Source organism: Cydia splendana, chromosome 3, assembly GCF_910591565.1.
Source record: "Cydia splendana chromosome 3, ilCydSple1.2, whole genome shotgun sequence".
Classification (NCBI taxonomy): domain Eukaryota; kingdom Metazoa; phylum Arthropoda; class Insecta; order Lepidoptera; family Tortricidae; genus Cydia; species Cydia splendana.
Window position 1 is genome coordinate 19,216,834 of NC_085962.1, and position 22,538 is coordinate 19,239,371.

Here is a 22,538-nt window from a genome sequence, read left to right on the forward strand (position 1 = left end):
TGTCGAAGGAATAAGGTCCCGGGCGCGGGTAGGTGGTCCTTTTAACAACCCACTTGGAAAAATCGAGTAAACAATGCTTCAAACGAATACTTGATACAGCACTTGTTTCGTTTGTTATGTGTATTTTTTCTTCGAGAGTAATTGAAAGCAACTTGTCATGTGCTCGAAACAATAAATTTATTTCCATAGATGGCTTTTCCTAATTAATTATGAAGTAGTTATCTATAAAAACTGAACACGTTAGATTCTAAGATACTGTATCATGTCATGATTGGTACTTACGAGGGGCGTTCAATATATAATGAGAATGAGATGCAAACTCTTTAAATATTAGGAAAGTAAATACTGGCCGGTAAAGCTAATCTACCTAGCTGATTGCCATGAAAAAAAAAACTAACTGTTTTTTGTTTTAAAAAAAAATACGGCGATTTCTTTGCGATGCTATTGAGTACCTACGTTAGCGAAAATTGAGAAATTTGAACTGCGCGCCGTTATTAAATACTTGTGTTTGAAAAATTTTTCTACGGACTAAGTCAATTTAGATTTACGGGACACTTTAAGGTCTAATGCTCCTCCGTATTCGACAGTCGCACGTTGGTGCGCCAAATTTAGACGTGGAAGAACATCGACCATGGATGACCCCCGCTCCGGACGCCCTACTACAGCAGTAACTGAAGAAGTTGTGAAAAAAGTGGAAAACTTAGTTTTGGCGGATCGTCGTGTCACGGTTCGTTTTATTGCTGAAAATGTAAAGATTTCAACGGGGAGCGTGCATAATATTTTACATGAACGCTTGGGTATGAAAAAGGTATAAGCGCTTTGGGTACCCAGAATGCTTACTGACACGCAAAAACAAACTAGAGTCGAGATTTGTCAAGAAGCTTTGGACCTGATACAGCAAGACCGGGAACTTTTTTTGGCGCGATTTATAACAATGGACGAAACATGGCTCCATCATTACGACCCTGAAACGAAACTGCAGTCTATGACATGGAAAAGGCCATCATCTCCAACTCCGAAGAAATCCAAGGTGGGCCCCCATCTGCCGGTAAGGTCATGGGCTCTGTTTTTTGGGATGGTAAAGGGGTCGTAATGAATGAGTATCTCGAGCATGGAGCCACTATTACGGGCACTTTATATGCCAAACAAATAGTAACATTGCGCAATGAGATCCGTGAAAAATAGCGAGGTAAACTCTCGAAAATTGTGTTGTTCCATCAGGACAATGCACCGGCACACAAGTCCGCCGTTGCAATGGCTGCAATACGTGATGCTGGGTTCGATATCCTTAAGCATCCTCCGTATTCACCAGACCTCGCCCCTAGTGATTTCTACCTATTTCCGAGATTGAAGGAATACCTAAGAGGCAAGTAATTTGAAGACGACGACGCGGTAGTCGCTGCAGTACAAGATTTTTTAAATACTCAAGATGAAACCTTTTTTAGAAATGGAATTTTAAGTTTAGAAAAAAGATATACAAAGTGTATTATGATAAAAGGTGACTATATTGAAAAATAAAATAACATCTAATAAAAGTTGTATATAACATACTCATTCTCACTTTTTATGGAACGCCCCTCGTATGTAAGTATAAAAATTCAAAAAAACATACAATATGCTTGGGGCAAGCCGAAGTAATAAATCAAATACATATTATTTCTTTGTCAACGACGAATTGTTGATTGCGTATGATAGCGATCGACAAATTACAATATACAGACATAGTAAAGAATCCCAAACAAAATTAACTTTATAACTGAATTCAAAAATTCATCCATGTGGTGCTAAAGAGTCTCATAATCATACAAATTGATCATCAAGTTCTATGACGCTTCGCCAAATCTCCACTTTTGTCTTATGGGGCTAAACATCCATCCTTTTTCAGGACACTTTCTGCTGAGAAGGACAGAGAAAAGGTATAAGTATGTTATTTTCCTATTCTTCTTAGCAGCAAGATAGCAGAAAGTGTCCGACAATAGAACACGTAAATAAACCCCTTTACTAACTACATAAAAGTCGCTGACAACGCAAAGTAAGCGACACGGCGGCGACGCGGACGCCTGCTGTGCGACGGCGGCGCGGCGTATCGGGGCCGCGTGTCCCGTTACTGCAACAGTACCGCGCGATACGGGTCACGGATTCGGGCCGCGCAATCATCACGCCATTATGTCCCACTGTTTGTATTCTAATTCGTGATTGGGAACTTACATTTTATACGGTCGATGGCCCGCAATGAAGTTAATCCAGTTGGTTTAGGTCGGGTGAATGTTCGAGCGTTCCGAGTGCATCTATTGCCGCCGATATCCGATGGCGTTTCGAAGAAAAGGGGGGTTACTTGTGTCAACACTCAACTTTAATACGGGTAGTAAGATGTATGCAGGTTTCCTCGCGACGTTTTCCAATACCGAGCAACTGATAAATTCCCTCAGGGGAACCGCGGTTTTGAACCCTTCGGTAGTTTACCTCTTAGCTACCATCTCTGATATATAGAGTTAGAATGTTAGATCTACACGTGCTGTTGTTCGACGTTTTTTTTAAACCCTGCAACGTAATATGTAGTACAAAGGGACAAAAGAATGAACCGTGGGAAGCCCGAGCAAGTTTCCAACATGTATTACACCTGACTCAAGGTTGTCTTTGCTATTGACCGTATTTTCCTTTCTGTCTTTATATACGTCTTTATAAAGTTTCTACTGTAAAATACAATAGCGAGGATTTCCACATTGAAACTAACTATACGGCCAAGGAAATTGAAACACGTTTATTCTTCTGTACTGTCCTTGTGTTGTGGCCCGTACAAAGGCGGATTTTAAGAAGATTTTATTTATAGTAAGTTTCTGTGTCAAAAGTACCTACTTCAAGAATATCATAGAAAATGTATTGATAAAAACGCAGAAACTAACTGACGGAAAACCGTACGTTATTAAGGGTCAGGCCCGTGGAATGTTTTTATACAATTATTCAGCAAAATGGATGCATGACAAAAAGGCACGGAAAGGTCCGTCCACCATCCATCCAAACTGACGTGGCGTGGCGTGACGTCAATGAATGACGTCACGCCACTGTTTATAAACATGTACCTTGGTTATATTAGACGCAGTATTTTTGATTAATCTACAATAATAGCCTTCCATAATAGTTACTGCCCTAAGGCCCCTAAGCTTCCCCTATTACACACTATTAGGGTACGCCTGCACAGTTCAACTGCACAGTATAAGCTGGCCGCGTAGCCAAGATGCCAATCGCTTACGCTCCGTAGCGATCGAAACGCAACTGTCACTGTCACACTAATATGGAAGGGTGATAGAGAGACATAATGCTTTTCGTTGTCGAAGCGATAGCGATTGTAACCTTGGCTAGGCCGGCTGGTTAGAAAACTGCACAAGTGCACAGTCGAATGTCGCATACGCTACGTTTTACCTGGGCAGTTGGCAAAACTGCGCAGGCAGACCCTAATGTGTAGGTATGGCCAGCTTTACGTTACAGAAAACCCCAGAAGCCGTTATCGATAACTCTTGACTTCCTGTTAGTACGCTGTGTGGCGGGAGCACGCTATAGGTTAAATCCCTATTGTGTGGCAGCTGTGTTTCTTCCGCGCCGTTGGCGCTCGATCAAATGCAACCACAATACATACAAATATCAGTACTTTACAAAAACAACTATAGCCGAGCGTTTAAAACATTTTAAACTAGTGACCCGCCCCGGCTTCGCACGAGTTACACAAAACGTTAACAAATTATACACCTATACCTTCCTCAAGAATCACTCTATTGATAGGTGAAAACCGCACGAAAATCCGTTCAGTAGTTTTAGACTGTATCGCGGACATACATACACACAGACAGATGCGGCGGGGGACTTTGTTGTAAGGTGTAGTGATGAAACCCGAGAACACCTTTTGTATATGTTTAGTATAAGCAAAAACTTCTAAATTAATTTTCGCCCGAGACACTGTTGAAATGAATAATTGTCTTTAGATCTATTTTCATCATAGTACAATTGAATAGATCTAATAATATTAAGTATTTTCCCTTTAGGCCCAGTTTTAACTAAAATGTCAATATAAAATGTCGTATAATATCTAATAAGAAAAGAATGTCTTAGGTACTAATTAAGTAATCTACTTTGGATCTATAGATTAAACTGGATCTATAGATTGAAAGAGTTTTCAAATTATTTTCGTTGTCTTGTTTCTGACCACTCTGTCACGCTTCTATTTTTGTCTTTAATAAAAAAAGTTGAGTGCTATTGCATGTTTTTCTAGCTGTAGATTATAATTCTGTTGAAAAAAATTCAAAATTAAATTTCACCCAATACAAAAAGCTCCACTCCGTCTCATTTTTTGGGAACAAAAGACAAGACAACGATAAGAATTTTGACCCATTTATCCCCTTCTCTTATCTTAAACAATTTAGGAGAGCGTCATTCTCATTTACAATAAGATTTCCCCGGCCTTTAATTTTTGCGTAGCATTAGGCGGTTATCACACTGGATGCGATTCGCACGTCGCTCCGATGTGCGTGCGAATCGAATCCGGTGTAATAACCGCCTAAGGATTGAATTGCAAGAATCATCATATCGTGGCAGCTGCGCAGCGTTCGTTCACAACAAAATGTATTTATTCACTCGTGCATGCACGGTATCGTATTGTTAGAGTGAAATTCATTCCAGCGACATCGACACTGGATGTAGTTATTATATATATTCTATGATGTCATTGATGTCAGCCAATTATTATCTATCTATTATTTATCCTGACTCTTATATACCTATCTGTCCTTTGCAAATTGAAAGAGCGCTTTGTTGCATTTAACTTGTTATTTCTCGAAAATGTTCAAGTTGAAAGCTCTTTGTAAATTACAATTTCCTCAAGTCTTGTTTGTTTTAAGTTAGTAAGGAACGTGATTGCATTGTCTTAAACGAACTTGGATAGTTGAGTTGAATCAAAGAAGGCACTATTACATAAACTAGCAATTTAGGACGTTGACTCGGTTAAATAACCGGGAATTCTTAGAAAGAAACTTTTATTTCTTTTTACCCGACTGGACTGGTTTCCCATATGACAACCCTGATAGTATGTTATACCCACTAGCTATATACTAGATAGCTGATATGATACCCACTATTATATGTAATATCTTATCTATTCTATTGATTGTGGGCATTTCAGGGAAAGAGTCACCACAATGTAACCAGTTCTGAAACAATTAAAATACGATCGAATGTTGCGCAACTAATGACATTTTAAATACAAATGAATGACGTCTCCCATACTGCTCTAAAACGATTAAAAAACTAATGACAATAACCCTCTAAATGTCGATTGCTCGATTACAACATTTACACTGACATCAAGAATAAGTTTGAGCCCATTTTCTGTTCAAATTTTAATCGCTTAACATAAAATATCTGGGACACCGAGCTTTGCTCGGAAAACATATAAAAACTAAAAAATGCGCGTTTTCCCAGAGATAAGACCTAGCTAGATCGATTTACCGCTCCCGAAAACCCCCATATAGCAAATTTCATCGAAATCGTTAGAGCCGTTTCCGAGATCCCCTAAATATATATATAAATAAATACTTAAACAAGAATTGCTCGTTTAAAGGTATTTCATTTATTTATTATTTATAACGGATTACATTCAGTTGCAGAGAGGTCCGAGTCTGACCCCTTTTGCAAAAAAGACCTTTGTAGGTATGCACTTATCCAGGTTAATCTTCTGGTGGATGGGAAGAAGTAGATTTTAGCGAATGGGAGATTTGCAAAGCTTTGCGTTTTGTTCTAAAATATGACCATACGTATCAGATATGGATCAGTTCCAGTCTGTTAAACTCTATATGCGGTATGCTTTTTCAATGACAACTGAACACCTCATATTTCAGCTTTCAAAAAATAAAGCAAGCGCGAAGGCAAGCGCGAAGAGAGGATATTTCACCGCCTATCAATGTTTTTAATGATTGCCGTGTGTAAGTCTTACTCAGATGTCGAAGGATCGTGGACTTTTGGGGGACTGATAAGTTTGAAGCTGTGACTAAAAGTGTGTGTTAAAGCATTCCAAGAGGAATAGATTGCAAATACAAGTAATCAAGGAATTCAAGGAATAGAATCTTCCTTGATTGCTTGTATGTAATTGTCGAAAAATATCGCGAACTTTCCAACTTCTGGGAAACTTTCCTCAACTTAATACGCAGTTCATAGCTCTTTCGGCTCGGCTGCGTGATTATCAGAAAATGTTCTAAGTTAGATTACCTAAAGGTTAAAAGTTGTGTAGTCCCGTCCCGACCGACTCTCTGAACTTTGCTCTCCAGGTAAAGTAGGTACATAGGTACAAAACTAAATCTATATCTGCCTGGTGATAAGCTAACAGCATGTGACAAGTCCAATCTGCCTAAGACTTTGATTAACAATACCTCTATTGTCAAATACACATCACAATATATGATGTTTTGGTTTCTGATGCATCTACAAACAAATAACGTTGTGGACTTTAATATTTTCAATGTATTGGTTAGATGTTGAAACTTCTAGAATAAATAGTTAACAACATATCAGAATTTTCTCGGGCTATAATACCCCCTATTCCTATACACACTTGATCACCAAAATTACCTCACGTCCGCTATGCGCTATCAGCGGAAGACACTTGAAAGCCTTTTGGAATTCGGTCCCAATGCAAAAAATTTGGAGACAGGCGGTGGCATGTGTTTTGTTTTTCAAACCAATCCTTGAGTGAGCTAGCTTCTCGCCTGGCAGGGCATTTATTGACAAGTGTTGGCATTTCAGTTCGCTCATGTTTTCCAAAGACTTGCATTGCAAATTATGGACGCTCGTAAGAGGTGCTATACCAACTGAAACGGGCACTCACGCAACAAGTCCTCCTAAGAAGGCGACAGGCCCACCACCGATCATCCTGATCTTGCGGTGGCAGGAGTCGAAGAGCGAGGGGCGCGCGTGCGGCGGCGGCAGCCCCAGGATGCTGGCGGCGCCGGCCGCCGCGCCGCCCGCGCCTCGCAGCATCACATGCACTCACTGTCACTACTGGTTACAGCACTTGCACAACAACTACCCGGGCGCGAGACTCGCGCGTGCACAGACAACAGCTGACGGCGCACCGCGGAGCATCGCCGCACGTGTGACTGCGGCCGCGGTGAGCGTGGGACTGGCCCGCCGCCCGCGCCTTCCCTCTCTCCTTGCATCAGATGTGACTTTGAACTGGCGTCCTATCGATTCCAGACACATCCAACCGTCAGTTTTTAGGGTTCCGTACCCAAAGGGTAAAACGGGACCCTATTACCAAACTATTACTAAGACTCCGCTGTCCGTCCGTCCGTCCGTCCGTCTGTCTGTCACCAGGCTGTATCTCGTGATCTGTGATAGCTAGACAGCTGAAATTTTCACAGATGATGTATTTCTGTTGCCGCTATAACAACAAATACTAAAAACAGAATAAAATAAAGATTTAAGTGGGGCTCCCATACAACAAACGTGATTTTTGACCGAAGTTAAGCAACGTCGGGCGGGGTCAGTGCTTGGATGGGTGACCGTTTTTATAGATAATGGTACGGAACCCTTCGTGTGCGAGTCCGACTCGCACTTGGCCGGTTTTTAGGTTCTTCAAATCGACAAAAGTCATACAAAGATCACAAAGTAAGGAACCGGCTACACTGGCAAAAAGAGCCAAAGCAATATACATAAAATTTGTGGTATTTCTTATTAAAAACGTTTAAATCAGAAAAAAATCTAGACATTGTGCTAGTTCTCTCTGTTCTAGAACATGTCTCATAAAATCCAGAAACCTGCGTTACCTATTTATTTATTTATTTATTTAAACTTTATTGCACAAAATACAAATAAAATGTACAAATGGCGGACTTAATGCCTAAAGGCATTCTCTACCAGTCAACCATAGGGCTAAACAGAGATGTAATAAAAATGGTGCAAGAAGAAGAGTAAGAGAATTCAATTAGGAACTATTGCAAACAACTGAAAAACATAATAAACTACATATACAATACACAGATAAAAATAATAAAATATATACAATAAATATACTACTACATAATTCCTACCCATATGTAGGGAATAGCGCGCATTTTGAATAGATTTATCCATCTCTCATTGTTTCGGATTTTCCATAATGACCCATTTTTTTGCTCTAGCTGTGGCGGGGGTAGGACCTTTAAGGTTTAGGTTTATATGTATTATGTATTTTTAAAGCATTATATATTTTTACATTGTAACTTTACTAACATTATTTTATAAGTTAATTTTAAATGTAACTAACAACTATGGATTTATATCCGAAATAAAATGTTTTTTTTTAAAGCGTAGGAACCTATTTACTCTGCAGAAATAAACCCAAGCCATACGGTTAGGGAAATTGTCATTTGAAACTATTACCTGGTTTGTTAGTGCACGACACCTTGCACTTTGTGACTATGCGCTGAAACTTGGCACAGTTGATTCTTAGCTGGTCTTGAGCAGATAGAGACCAGTAGACATCGAGAGCCACGTCTCATTTAGTGGGGGGGAGGTGGGAAGTTCGACGCCGCCGCGCTTCACTTGGAGCAACATTTCTCTAAAACTATACCTATTAGGACATGTGATATATCATTTTCGGATAAATTAAGGATGAGAAATCTAGTTTTGGAAGAAAAACAATGCACTTTCTAACAAAAAAAAAGCATAAAGTAGAAAAGACTAAAAAACGTATTTGTGATTTTTTCATAATTACCAATTTTTTTTTAAGTGTAGCAGGAATCTGAAAACAAGAAATACAGTTGTAAAGCTACACTTATAACATTTAAGAAAATATATATAGTTTATTATACAAAATTTGTTGATAAATGGGAGATAAAAAATAATATTAAGCGTGGGTCGGAGTGATCTCAATACAAAATATTATGAATGTGGGAAAGTTACTTATAATTTGTTCTACAATCGTTTATTTTGTTAGTTTTTCGTATATCACATGCCCTAATAGGTATAGTTTTAGAGAAATGTTGCTCCAAGTGAAGCGCGGCGGCGTCGAACATCCCCCTTCCCCCCCACTAAATGAGACGTGGCTCTCGATGTCTACCGATCTGTATCTGCTCAAGACCAGCTAACAATCAACTGTGCCAAGTTTCAGCGCATAGTCTCAAAGTGCAAGACGGTGTGCACTAACAAACCAGCTATATGTACCCGTGCCATAGTGACCGGTATTTTAACAGTAACATACCAAATAAACATCAAACGTGGCGTACATACAATTTTTTTAATATTGATCTTACCGAAAAAAAGTAGCACTTATTTTATAAGAAATCTGAAACAGATTATTTACGTAAAAGATTATTTTTTGCTGTGGGCTACCGTTTACGAGTTATTTACGAAAAACTAACAAAATAAACGATTGTAGAACAAATTATAAGTAACTTTCCCACATTCATAATATTTTGTATTGAGATCACTCCGACCCACGCTTAATATTATTTTTTATCTCCCATTTATCAACAAATTTTGTATAATAAACTATATATATTTTCTTAAATGTTATAAGTGTAGCTTTACAACTGTATTTTTTGTTTTCAGATTCCTGCTACACTTTAAAAAAAATGGTAATTATGAAAAAATCTCATATACGTTTTTTAGTCTTTTCTACTTTATGCTCTTTTTTTGTTAGAAAGTGCATTGGTTTTGTTTTACAACTAGATTTCTCATCTTTAATTTATCCGAAAATGATATATCACATGCCCTAATAGGTATAGTTTTAGAGAAATGTTGCTCCAAGTGAAGCGCGGCGGCGTCGAACATCCCCCTTCCCCTCCACTAAATGAGACGTGGCTCTCGATGTCTACCGATCTGTATCTGCTCAAGACCAGCTAACAATCAACTGTGCCAAGTTTCAGCGCATAGTCTCAAAGTGCAAGACGGTGTGCACTAACAAACCAGCTATATGTACCCGTGCCATAGTGACCGGTATTTTAACAGTAACATACCAAATAAACATCAAACGTGGCGTACATACAATTTATTTTAAAGAGAACTCTCTCGTCGTTTAGCAATCGTATCGCGTACTTTTTTAGCGTTTTATGTATTCTGGCACTTACACAGAAGATATAAGATTGAGAATTGCGTTTTATATGTTAAGACTAAACCGTAACTAAAATTGTAAGTGTAACCGCGGTACGTGTGGTTTGATTAAAACGTTATTGCATTAAAAATAACGGAAATATAACTTTGTCGGTTTGAGTTTGGTTAACTTTCAACATAGTCTGCCATTAGTATACAAGTAGATACCTATTAAGTAGTTATGAAAACTTCTAACAAGCCATTTCATAAATTACTATCACGTTGAAAAAGGAACTTCGTTCTTTTAGCATTAAAATGAACAACGATCGAACGATCGATTGGATGAAATAGTCTCAAATTGCACAATTCATTACGCTATTTTTACTTCATAATTGAAACCTGATGTGTCCGGCTTAGAACCAAATGTTGTATAGATACTTTTGCAATGGTTAGCCCCGTCTCCATATCGCGCGGCAAATGGCAAAAAAAAAATTGCCTGTCTCGCGAGCCAATGTTCGATAAGTAGTTTGCCGCGCAATATGGAGACAGGGGTGTAGAGGGCTCTGTGGTTAGAAGATGACCTGAGGATATTTATTGCAGGTCACTTCCGTGACCAGTCTTGCTTAATGCCTCATGCTCAATGTTTGTGACGCGATGACTTGGCGACAATATCATCAAAAACTCTTAATTCGAGTGAAAGCGAACCATTATGACTTTAACCACAGTACTTATAAGTAGTTATTATACGAGTAGACCTCATTTCACTATCCCGTGTCGGTAGAGGCTGTAGAGAGTAGAGATAATATCAGGTGCACTTTACGACTTAAAATATGCCGTATTTCGTATCAAAAAACGTTGATTAATTGAAAAAAAAGTCCAAAAGTGGTGTATTTGGTAACAGGACATACACAGTATTCAAGTTAGAGCGTTACAATACGGAGGGCACGGGCGCGGGCTGTGACGTGATCAGCTGATGCGTGGGCCGGGAGGGTGGACGCGGACGGGGGGGAGGGGGGTCACGCCTGCCTACGCATTGCTCACCGAGCCGCTCAAAATGTCACATACGAGTATTGTTCGATGGTCAACTAACATTGATTTCTGATTTTATTACATGGATATACTGAACATCTATTCTGTGAATGTGTGTGGACGTGGTCAACCCTAATTTGTTGTTCTAAAATCGCAAATTACGAATAATCAAGCTCTTGATAATGATATGGTAGTTCTAGTGACGCTTAAGTAGTGGACAGTTTCAAAATAGATGGAAAAGTTCTCGAACATTTCGGGAAAAGTGTCCAGTTTGAAAGTAGAAAACTTCTTTTTTCTTACAAAAATATGAGAAGTCCCCGACATTGTTCCACGCGAATAAATTCGCTATTTTGTAAACTTCTTGTCGGCACATTAGAACTGACGCCTGAGAAGCCGATAGATTTAGTAACAATGCAACGGTGGCACTGGCAGCGATTACGGTTGCGTTGCGTCATACATCTTTAGGTGCATTTGTGCAATAGGCGAGCCCGACGTAAAGTAACTATGAGAGAGAATCAAGATAAAAACCTTACATTACATGCTAAGCGCCCTACAGGAAAAAATAATGAAATCGTTGTACGCTGCCAAAGTCGCAGGCAGGAACGATTGAAGCGATAAAAAAGCCTATTTAATTATCTGTTTCTCAGAATCAAATTATTATGTGGAGCTACAAATAGGAAGGTATGTTCCATGTGATACCCTACAAGAACATACTTTCTAATAATATCATACGAAAGAGGATTCTATAAACATATACTTACATCAGATGATATTGATACTACTACATTATATAAATTATAAACTGAAATAGATGTCATGTATTAAAGAAAACAACTCTACTCAACAAGTTTATGATTAAACATAGTTCAATCAAAACTGGAAATCAAAACCGACTTTTAATATTTTTACGTGAAATAGAAAACTTCCTGCTTAAGGGGTCGTCCATTAATTACGTCACACGTTTAGAGAGTCAGAGGGGGCCAAGAAAATGTGACAAGTTGTGACAAGGGGAACAGGGAGTCACAAACTTTGTGACGTCTCTTCAACTTCACCTGTATAACTGGCATTTTTTGTATTCGCTGTACACCAATCAATTATTTAATGCCATTTTTAATTCATTATTAGTTGCGTGTCATAAAATGACTAATACATAATTATTGCTTTTATTAAAAATTTAAACCTGATTAAATATTCACATAATATATTTCATAAAATCTATGGGCTATCGATGTCAGAAATGTGAATTTAATATGAGCATTTTGTCACTATAAAATAGGACAAACCGAGCCGACCCTTATTTAAAGGAGGAATATAACAATAAAATTTTAATTAATTAAAATTTAGTGAAATGGTGTCCACTATCATTTCCTTATTGTAGCATGCTTTAAGTAACAATAAGGAAATTATAGTTGCCATCCTTTACAACGTTTGTTAGTTTTTATGTGTAGGAGGCGTAAACCGTGAAGGCGAATACAAAAAAAAATAAACGAGTCGAGCGTCAAGACCAGCAGAAAAACTTACAAAGCGGCTTTATTAGTTTCTTAAAGTCACACATTTTTCTTTATAAATTGGTAAATAAGAAATACACCTTTTATCCCGGTCCTGGCCTAGTGTTATCCAAAACTTTCAGGAGTGGCCCGCGAACAGCATACTGATGCCTGTCTTTGGAGCGATGGTGCTGGTGTAAAAAGAGATGTTTCAGGAACGTTTGACCTACACGATTGAATAGCCAGATTATAACATAAAAAACAACAAAGGAAAATGGCGACGGCAAAACCAGCTCACCGCGCAATTACTCACAAGGCCTGCTCAAATTGTTGTCTATTCATTCGCCAATATACTGCTTAAAAACCCATTTGCATAATATGAATGAATACAGGAATAAACAGGAAATTTACGAACGGCGAAGGTACAATTTGCGTTAAAATACGATACTTTATAACGTAGACTGAACCGTGAATATCCTTAAGACTTTATATTGTGATGGCGTCTAAAAATCTGGGAGGATACTCAACCAACCCCGGTTTTATATCGATTGACGGGCTTTATGACACCGCCATTTAGGACAAGACCTATCTTTAATCGTACTTTGCGTTTTGTTATGTCGTTGATAGTAATTTGTCCCTCCGATTTTATTTTTAACAGCTTCGATGTTTCTTAATTCTTTCTGCTATAATGCGCTTTGTTTCTCGTATATGGGAACTACCACAACTGCAACAATTTTGTAAACGCCAACAATAGGTATTTATTGGAATGGAACGGTATACCTTCGGTGACCTTAGGCTCCCCACGATTTTGGATCAATGTGTATATTACACCGTCTTTATAGAGTTACTTCCCGAGTACTGTGCCAATGCCAACTTTATCTGTTACGCTGTGGACCTGTGGATCCAGACAACCCAGACGGAAAGCAAGATGGAAACGTTCTTGTCGTATTAAAATTACTGCATAACTTCTATTATATCGAAGCGGCTTTATGACGGCGGGTTCGTGTGAGTCCACTGTGAGTCTTAATGCAAATATTCCCTCAAACTGACGAAGATCCACGCAAGTTTAAAGAGAGAACAAGAAGAATGAAATATATAAATATCCTATTCAGCGTTCTCCTTTCCGAGCACTCACCACAGACAATCCAGCATGGCGGCCGGACCGCGCACTTACCTGTAACAACACAAGATAACAACTTTAAATGGTGTTCAGTGGAATACAACCTCTAATATTCAGACTTGGTTTAGTATCAAGCCGATCAAAAATAATAAATGTAAATACCTACTAGAAAATTATGCAGCGTAGACATTTAATATCATGCTAAGTCCCTGTAGAACGATAAGTTTTTTGCTAGGTTAGATTCTGTAGTAGGTAACATAAAATTTTTCTCTTATTAAAGCAAATACAGTCAGAAATGATAGTCAAAGTCTGACAATCGTACTCAATGTGGTACTAAACAGTACTTGATCGTGACGTCACGTGAAGCAATCTTGAAGTAAGGAAAACAAAAAAATGCGATTTTGACGGTGAAATTGCGTTTTAACTATTTTTTTACAAGATGTTAGGAATCGAATGGGAAGTAGGTATATATTTTTGTGTCCAATTTATCGTGATAAATTGCTCATTCTCTAGCTATTTAATTAGATTTTGTTATAAAATCCAACACGTGTCATCAAATACCTATTACAAAACTCATGCAGAAGCGCAGTCCAACGCCTGACCTTGGTGTTTCTTTTAGAATGATCCAGGAACGCCTGTGCCTGGATCAAGTAAATAAACTTCCGTCAATATTTTTACGATAGCAGGCCCCTTGCCAAAAACAACGCCGGGTTTACTTCAACACGATTTATTTGGCGCGTGATCGATATCATAAAAATATAAAAGGAATGAGAAAACGGAGAACGGAGCGGCGCGAGCGCACGCGGCACGACACAGCTGCGCTGTCGTTCTAAATCAAAACGCAAAATATGTGTTTCAACTAGGGCTTGCAATTCGAATATTCGAATTTGTCGAATATTCGGCCTGTTTTGATATTCGAATATTCGGCCGCTCAGGTTTCGAATATTCGAATATTTTTTATTACTATAAAAAATCTATTTAATCCGCTGCAGTTACAGTTTCTGTGTGTTTTCCGGGTATTTACAGTGAATGAGTAATGGTAGGTACCCAAATACGAAGGAAATAATATTTTTACTGTATTCCTCTCGATAGACTTCGTGAATACAGTGAAACCTAACTCAATTTGAAAGAAAACGAAATCAAAAAAAGTATGTTATTTTTACAGTGCATAAGTTTTAAGTTAAAGGGTCATTCTGTTTATTAAGACTAAACCTTGCCCGCACTTATCGCAATTCTCAAATTTGATCATACCAAACCTGCCCAAGTGCCCAACTAGGTAATCTAACTATGCACCTTTAGCTGACAAATAATCCAGTAGTCAACTAACTTTTTCCCTTAAATATTCCAATATTATATAATTAAGCCGACCATTAATTAAGGCCTCTGAGTGACTACAAGTTAATTTAAATCAGAAAATAATTACCTACTAAAAAAAATTTCTTACATACCTAGGTTTGGTTTAGATGATTAAAGTTATATTATTTCACTCAACGGCGCATTTATAATAAAAGTTTTATCTAGAAATATTGAATACGTCTTATTTTGGCGTTTTACTTGTTTTTATAAATGTGGGCATCTCATAGTAGGATGATAAAATCTAGTCAATTAAGTGGATTTCTGCAAAATATCATTAGTTTTAGCAATATGTGAAATAAGCTTTTGAATAAAACGATAATAAACCGATTTCTCGTTCTTTTTCTTATTTTTTATAATATTCGAATAATTATTCGAATATTCGAATATGTCGTCAGAAAAAGTCGAATATTCGAAGAAAGAATTTTTCGAAAAAAGGAACATTACGAGAGGCCGTTTTGCGACTAACTTTGCCTATGTCTACTAAACGGTTTATTCTATTAAAGTTATTTTTAAACTAAAATAAATGTTTTAACCGACACTACAAATGCAAAGTAGAATAATGTTAATTAATCAATTTTTTTTTAGGAAATCGAATATTTTTCAACATTTCGTGCGTATGTAGCTCGAAAAAGGCGTGGCCGGCAGTCATGAGCTAGCTTTGAGACGAGGAGGCTGTGTCGCTCGTCGCTCCGTGCCTTCCTTGTATTCTGCATGCTTGTGCTGAGCCCAAGTGCAATAAAATTGGAGTTAATGTGACCAAAGAAGAAAGTTGATTTGGTTGTGACGCGCTTTAGCGCGCGCAACACGGTGTTTCGCAGCCTATTATTACAAACCTAATGACAAAATTTCCACTTATGTTTGAGAAAGCTTCATTTGAAATTTATAAAAAAAACCGGGCAAGTGCGAGTCGGACTCGCGCACGAAGGGTTCCGTACCATAATGCAAAAAACGGCAAAAAAGAAAACGGTCACCCATCCAAGTACTGACCCCGCCCGACGTTGCTTAACTTCGGTCAAAAATCACGTTTGTTGTATGGGAGCCCCACTTAAATCTTTATTTTATTCTGTTTTTAGTATTTGTTGTTATAGCGGCAACAGAAATACATCATCTGTGAAAATTTCAACTGTCTAGCTATCACGGTTCGTGAGATACAGCCTGGTGACAGACGGACGGACGGACGGACGGACGGTCGGACGGACGGACGGACAGCGAAAATAAGCTTTTGAAATAAGCTTTGAAATAAGCTTTTGAATAAAACGATAATAAACCGATTTCTCGTTCTTTTTCTTATTTTTTATAATATTCGAATAATTATTCGAATATTCGAATATGTCGTCAGAAAAAGTCGAATATTCGAATACCTGAAAGTTTCGAATATTTGCAAGCCCTAGTTTCAACGAATATTTAAAAGTTCAGACCTTTCTAAAATGTGACATGTTGTGACAAGGGGGAGGGGTGTCACATACTTTGTAACGCGACTTTAACTTCACTTGTATCCGAAAACTGTTTTGATTTTGTTTTATTCGCTTTAGAGTTAATAACTAGTTTTTGCAATGATAAATCGTTTTTATTCGTGTTTTTTTCCTCGACGGCTTGTTTCATAATATTACTAATTTTGGTTTTATTAAATACATGTTTTATTTAAATAATACTACTGACAAATATGTGACATCACAACATAGGACGGGGGTTACCAAATGTCACCTGGTGTGCCAAGGAGGGGAGGGGAAGGGTCAAAATATCATGAAATTCGTGTGATGTAATTTATGTATGACCCCTAAAACAAGGTAAGCTTATTTGCATTAATTCAAGAATTTTAGCGAAAGCGTTTTGTTATTACAATATCTACAATCATTCATAATAAGTCCACATATCGCGTTTCGTGTAGGTGCAATAATTTAGTTAAATAAAAAATTGTTTTCAATATTTAATAAATGTAAATTATAATTACTTACTGAATTAACACCGCTTACTTTTTCATTTGTTACAACGTCACGCCTTTGACGGCCGAGCAGCTGGCGGCGGAAGGAAACGGTGGTTTCCGCTGGGGGTGGCTTGGAAACACAATCAATCGCCCGCAGCCCTCTCTTGTTTAATATACAGGTACTTTAGTAAAGTAATAGAGGCTTCGTGTCGCAGATGTTATCTTCGGGATGGCCTTGAATCTTTAAGCGTTCTAGCAATTAGCGATATACACTTCCGTTATGGGAAATGATGGATCAAGATGGCACTTAATTTTAGTATGTCGATGATGGATTCGGGATTGGGGCACGGTATTATCAGCAACAAAAGTAACGGATCAGACTACGTGCAATATTTGCACAAAACATGGCAGGCGACTTAGGGGTCATTCAATAATAAGTATAATAACATCACACGTTTAGCACGTATTTATTTAAATTATTTAATTCGCTGTACCGATTTCGTGGAAAAAATGTGACGTCACACCAGGGGGGGGGGGGTTTGCCAAATGTGACCATGTGTGACAATGAGGGGCGGAGGGGTCTAAAAACCTAGAAATTCGTGTGATGTAATTAATTAATGGATGACCCCTTATTGTAGATGTACTCAATCATTGTAATAATTTTCCCCGTGGCAGATATCAATAATTTCCTTGTCATGGCTGGATACACCTTCATAGCGACATAGGATAAATGCCGGATGTTAATGCTAGAATTTTCCACAGAGCACATCTAATGATCGTCAGTTAGCGCTTGGACGCGTGCGTCTAAGTGCAACGCTAATTGTACCGCGTCATCGTCTTCTATTCTCGCAAACAAAACTAGCCAACTTCAATATTCCTTCACCGACAAAACAATTTAGATATAAATAAGTGATAAGCAGATGACTTAAGAAAAATTGTGTGAAACGTAAGCCTCATTGGAATTATTCCGAAGATGCCTTTTCAAGAAATTTTATACTATGTAGCGGTTACCAGGGGCCCGTTTCTCAAAAGCTTGTAACTTATAACAGAAGCGGATGTCACTTTTTGACAGCTTTTGTTAGAAAGGGACTTCCACTTGTATTAAAAGTTACAAGCTTCTGAGAAACGGGCTCCAGCTATCTAATTTTAGAGAGCTGTTTGACAACGCAGTCTGACACTAGTGAGGTGAGGTTTGTCTATTTTTTTAAAATACATACTTTTATGGCCAGAACGACACAAAAAGAATACATCATCGAGGAAAAACAGGTACCCGCGCCGATGGAGCACGTAATTACAAGTGTGCGTGGTGTCACATATGTACAGTTAGACAGGCACCCGCGAAACAATGAACGCTTCTCACCTCGCGAGCGGTTTGCGCGCACCTAGGGCTGCCACGGCCCACGGAGATCTCGGGTGTATGATCATGACACCCGGGATTGTCGGGATTAATGTCGGAATTTCTGGTTAGTAACCGAATATAGGAAAGGACACCACACTCATGGTTTTAAACTGACCAGGTCAAACGAAGTAGGTTACATATCAGAATACCGAAAACTGATTTACCTAATGTTGAATCACCTATGCTTGATTCACCTATTTTTAAATTACCTATCAATCATTTTACCTAAACATTGACTGACCTAAGTTTATAATACCTAAGCTTAAATAACCTAATGGACGAAATACCTAATGCACGATATACCTAATGCACGTTTTACCTACTGCACGTTTCACCTAAAGCTATTGTACCTAATGCACGAATCACCTATAGCTGATATACCTAATGGACGATACACCTAAAGCTGATATACCTAATGAACGATGTACCTAAATTTGATTTATCTAATGGACGAAATACCTAAAACTGTTAAACCTATCGCACGAAATACCTAAAGTTGATATACTTCCTGCACGCATTACCTAATGTCGATATGCCTAATACACGGAATACCTAAAGTCTATATACCTAGTACAAAATTCATATCATTTTGGCGAATGATCAAGTCGCAACTCCACCCAATAAATCGTATGATTTCCCAACCTTACAGTAGAAACTGTTTGTTTGGATAACAACTTAAAAATACACTTTTTGAAACGCTTCTTTTTAGGTAGTAGAATGATTTCTGAAGTCTAATACAAAATTAGTTATCTTATCTTATCAAAAACTTAATTTTTGTAAGTTAGCATCATGACGATGAAATAAAAGTCGGTTTTGGCACTGTTTGGTTGCAGTTAACCTAACACGCTCCTCCTCGCTTTGCTCGTCGTCGCACCTATCTCGACTTTGGCAAATGACTAGACCTTATATTATAATAAAAAATAGTAAGTCAATTGAATGATTTGGCTAAAAAATTTATACCAAATGTTGTAAGTATGTCCTAATAATATTCTACTAAACAATAATTATATTTTTGATTTTAGGTACATATTTTGTTCACTAAGTGCATCGAGTTCAGGTATTTCGTGCATTAGGTGTATCGAATTTAGGTATTTCGTTCATTAGGTATGTTAACTTTAGGTAATTTGATCATTAGGTATACCGACTTTAGGTAATTCGTGCAGTAGGTATGTTAACTTTAGGCAATTCGATCATTAGGAATACCGAGTTTAGGTATTTCGTGCATTAGGTATATCAACATTAGGTGTTTCATGTATTAGGTATATTAGCTTTAGGTATTTCGAGTATTAGGTGTTTCAACTTTAGGTAAATCGAGCATAGGTATTCTGAGCTTAGGTACACCAATTGTAGGTGAAACGTGCAATAGGTAATTCGTTCATTAGGTGTTATGAGCTTAGGTTAATTGGTCATTAGGTATTTAAAAAAATAGGTGAAACGAGCATAGGTGATTCAACATTAGGTAAATCGATTTTCGGTATTCTGATATGTAACCACGAAGTATTATTTTGTTGCAAAACGGGAAGTGTTAACTTTTGGAAAACCATTATTACGAGCGTATAGATAGGACTAGAAAAGCCTTAAGGGATGGAATAAGATGCTCCACTGCCATTATAATATATTAAACAGGTGCCCATACTATTCTTTGCGGTATTTGAGATATTGACCATTTTATTTAGAATATTTAAAACCGTATTCAAATTTTACTAGACTTACCCCTTAATACTCGTAATAATGTGCAGAAGATGTGCTTAAGAGGACCCAGTACTAGGTGGATTCGTGAGAAAATATCCTTTTATTTATTTATACATACTTAGGAATGCAGTAACCCTACTCCTCTAGCGCAGAACATACCACACGCGATGGGTAAAAACGTCCTACATACCTACCTGTTTTACATAAAGTAACTCAAAAATATTTGTCACGCTCTAACGGCTTGGTAGTTTTGTCACCGCAATATTTACTAGATCAGTGGCTCCCAAAGTTGACAGGGCTCCGACCCACCTAACAAAAACTGTCAACTTCAGGACCCACCTCTTGACTGTCTTAAAAAGGAGGCATAAAATATTATCGGTAACCCTCAGATTTCCTAGTAGTTTCAGGACCCATGGCCTACTCAATATTCGCTTGCGACCCACAAGTGTGTCCCGACCCATCGTTTGGGAAATGCTGTACTAGATCGTCTCAAAAATGTCCAAAGCATTTGCTCAAATTACCTATTGGAGAATAGCTACCAAACTAAATTAACTTGCAGTCTAATAACGTTTCCTGTTACGTTTCTTGCTCACAAACTTAAGGCAGATGAACAAAAAATGTCCTTTTGTTACGGTTAAGGACACTGGAGTGTACGTTTATGGCTTGTGCATAGCGATGACGAAGTAGATTCTGTCTGAACTGAACCTGATCTAAAATTTTAATAAGTATGTAGTACGAGTATTACAACAAAGCCTGCATATTTACTAATAATATTATTGACGCGAAAGTTTTGTCGATGAACTGACCGCATTTTGGTAGGTGCATAGAGGTAAACACTCACAATTATTAAAATTGGATAGTATATGATGACGAAGAACAGAATAGTTAGGTAATATCCTGGAATTCCTTGGGGGTACATAAGAGTCGGATCTGAAGTTCGTATAGCACTGCCGTGGAGCGACACTCCTCCTTTCGGGCATTCTTGTCTCCGTTCGGCTCAGCATTGCTACGAGCAATTATAAGTCCAGTCATTATATCCAAAAAACCGACCCTACCCGTGAATAATCAGTTCTTGGATTTTTTTTTCGTAGGTCCCTCGGGGGGGTCACTGGGAGTGTAAATTCAAAAAATAGACTGAATCAGGCTCCTGTGTATATTCGAAAAACGGTTTTTCTTGAATAACTCGGCCATTTTTGATTTTACAGTAAAACCGTGAGGACAAAAATTGTAGGAAAATTGATTCTCTACAAGTTTGGTCCTCACAAATTTTCTTCTAGGATCGATATTTTGGAAATTAAATTTGAATAAAGCGACAAATTCAAAATTTGGTTCTCTACAAGTTTAGTCCTCTTCATTTATGCCGCAAAGTGGAAAATAAACGAGATGATGAAAATATTTTGAAACTGTCCCTTTTTTCAAATTTAATTTTCAAAATATCGATCCTAGAAGAAAAATTGTGAGGACCAAACTTGTAGAGAATCAAATTTCCTACAATTTTTGTCCTCACGGTTTTACTGTAAAATCAAAAATGGCCGAGTTATTCCAGAAAAACCGTTTTTCGAATATACACAGGAGCCTGATTCAGTCTACTTTTTGAATTTACACTCCCAGTGACCCCCCCGAGGGACATACGAAAAAAAAATCCATGACTGATTATTCACAGGTCAAAATCTATAATGACTGAACTATTAGGGTTGGCACAACTTGACGTCCCTTTGCGTGCACAACCACAGATAAGATAATGACTTAAATGTCAACCCTAAATAGCCGAAAGAGATAGTGCGATAAATGAGAAAGGGACAGTATGATTCGTCCCTGAATCGGTGTCATACTTCGGTTTTGTAGGAAGTATGTTTTGTGTACGGTAGTACCATTCTACGGGTACAACACTTATACAAGGAAAACAAATTAAAATCTAAATCTGTTTATGACAAGTCTTATAGCACTATATTGTTACGTTAGTTATTTATTCGTCACTTTAGACATGCTAATGCTTATTTGTTTAGCATTGACATTTACACGGATTACGTTGGTCAATACAGAAAAGGCTTGAATAATTTGTTTTAGTTAAAGTTGAAAACAAGTTTCGTGCGATTCGCGATTCGTCTGACTCAAATGGTCGTCGCAAGAACTTATGCAACCAGTGCAGGTGATATGCTCAGCCTTTACATACGTGTCTGAGTGTCAGAAATGATCTTAACCTTTCGTATGCCTTGTCCCGTATCCGTAGCACAATTTGAACTGTAATTCACAATTTCAAGGTTCAGTAGTAAATTTTTGACTATTTTTTTTATACACTGTGTTTTTATTGAATTCCGTTAACTTCGGGGTATGGTTAAGTACGTTTAAGAAAACTAAATGGCATAGTTAGTTTTCAAAAAAAAAAAAATGTTCTTGTTTTTTTCTAAAAAAAAGTTTAAGTTTAAAAAGTAATTAATTGTAGCATATAGCGTTGTTGTAACACGGGCATTACATTTA

The 22,538-nt window shown here is 37.8% G+C and overlaps 1 protein-coding gene across 2 annotated transcripts in view; it reads right to left on the bottom strand.

The window, feature by feature from the left end:
* The window catches only part of LOC134806863 (MOB kinase activator-like 2), an 85,541-nt gene that overhangs the window by 34,808 nt on the left and 28,195 nt on the right, over nt 1-22,538 (bottom strand). The window contains exon 1 of one of the 2 annotated variants that reach the window (XM_063780269.1): nt 6,869-7,159. The exons of the other annotated variant lie outside the window; for it this stretch is intronic. Within the exon in view, the coding sequence (XP_063636339.1) occupies nt 6,869-7,020 (152 nt within the window). The 5' untranslated portion in view covers nt 7,021-7,159. Of the gene's footprint in view, nt 1-6,868; nt 7,160-22,538 lie in introns of those variants that run through there. 2 annotated transcript variants of the gene reach the window in all.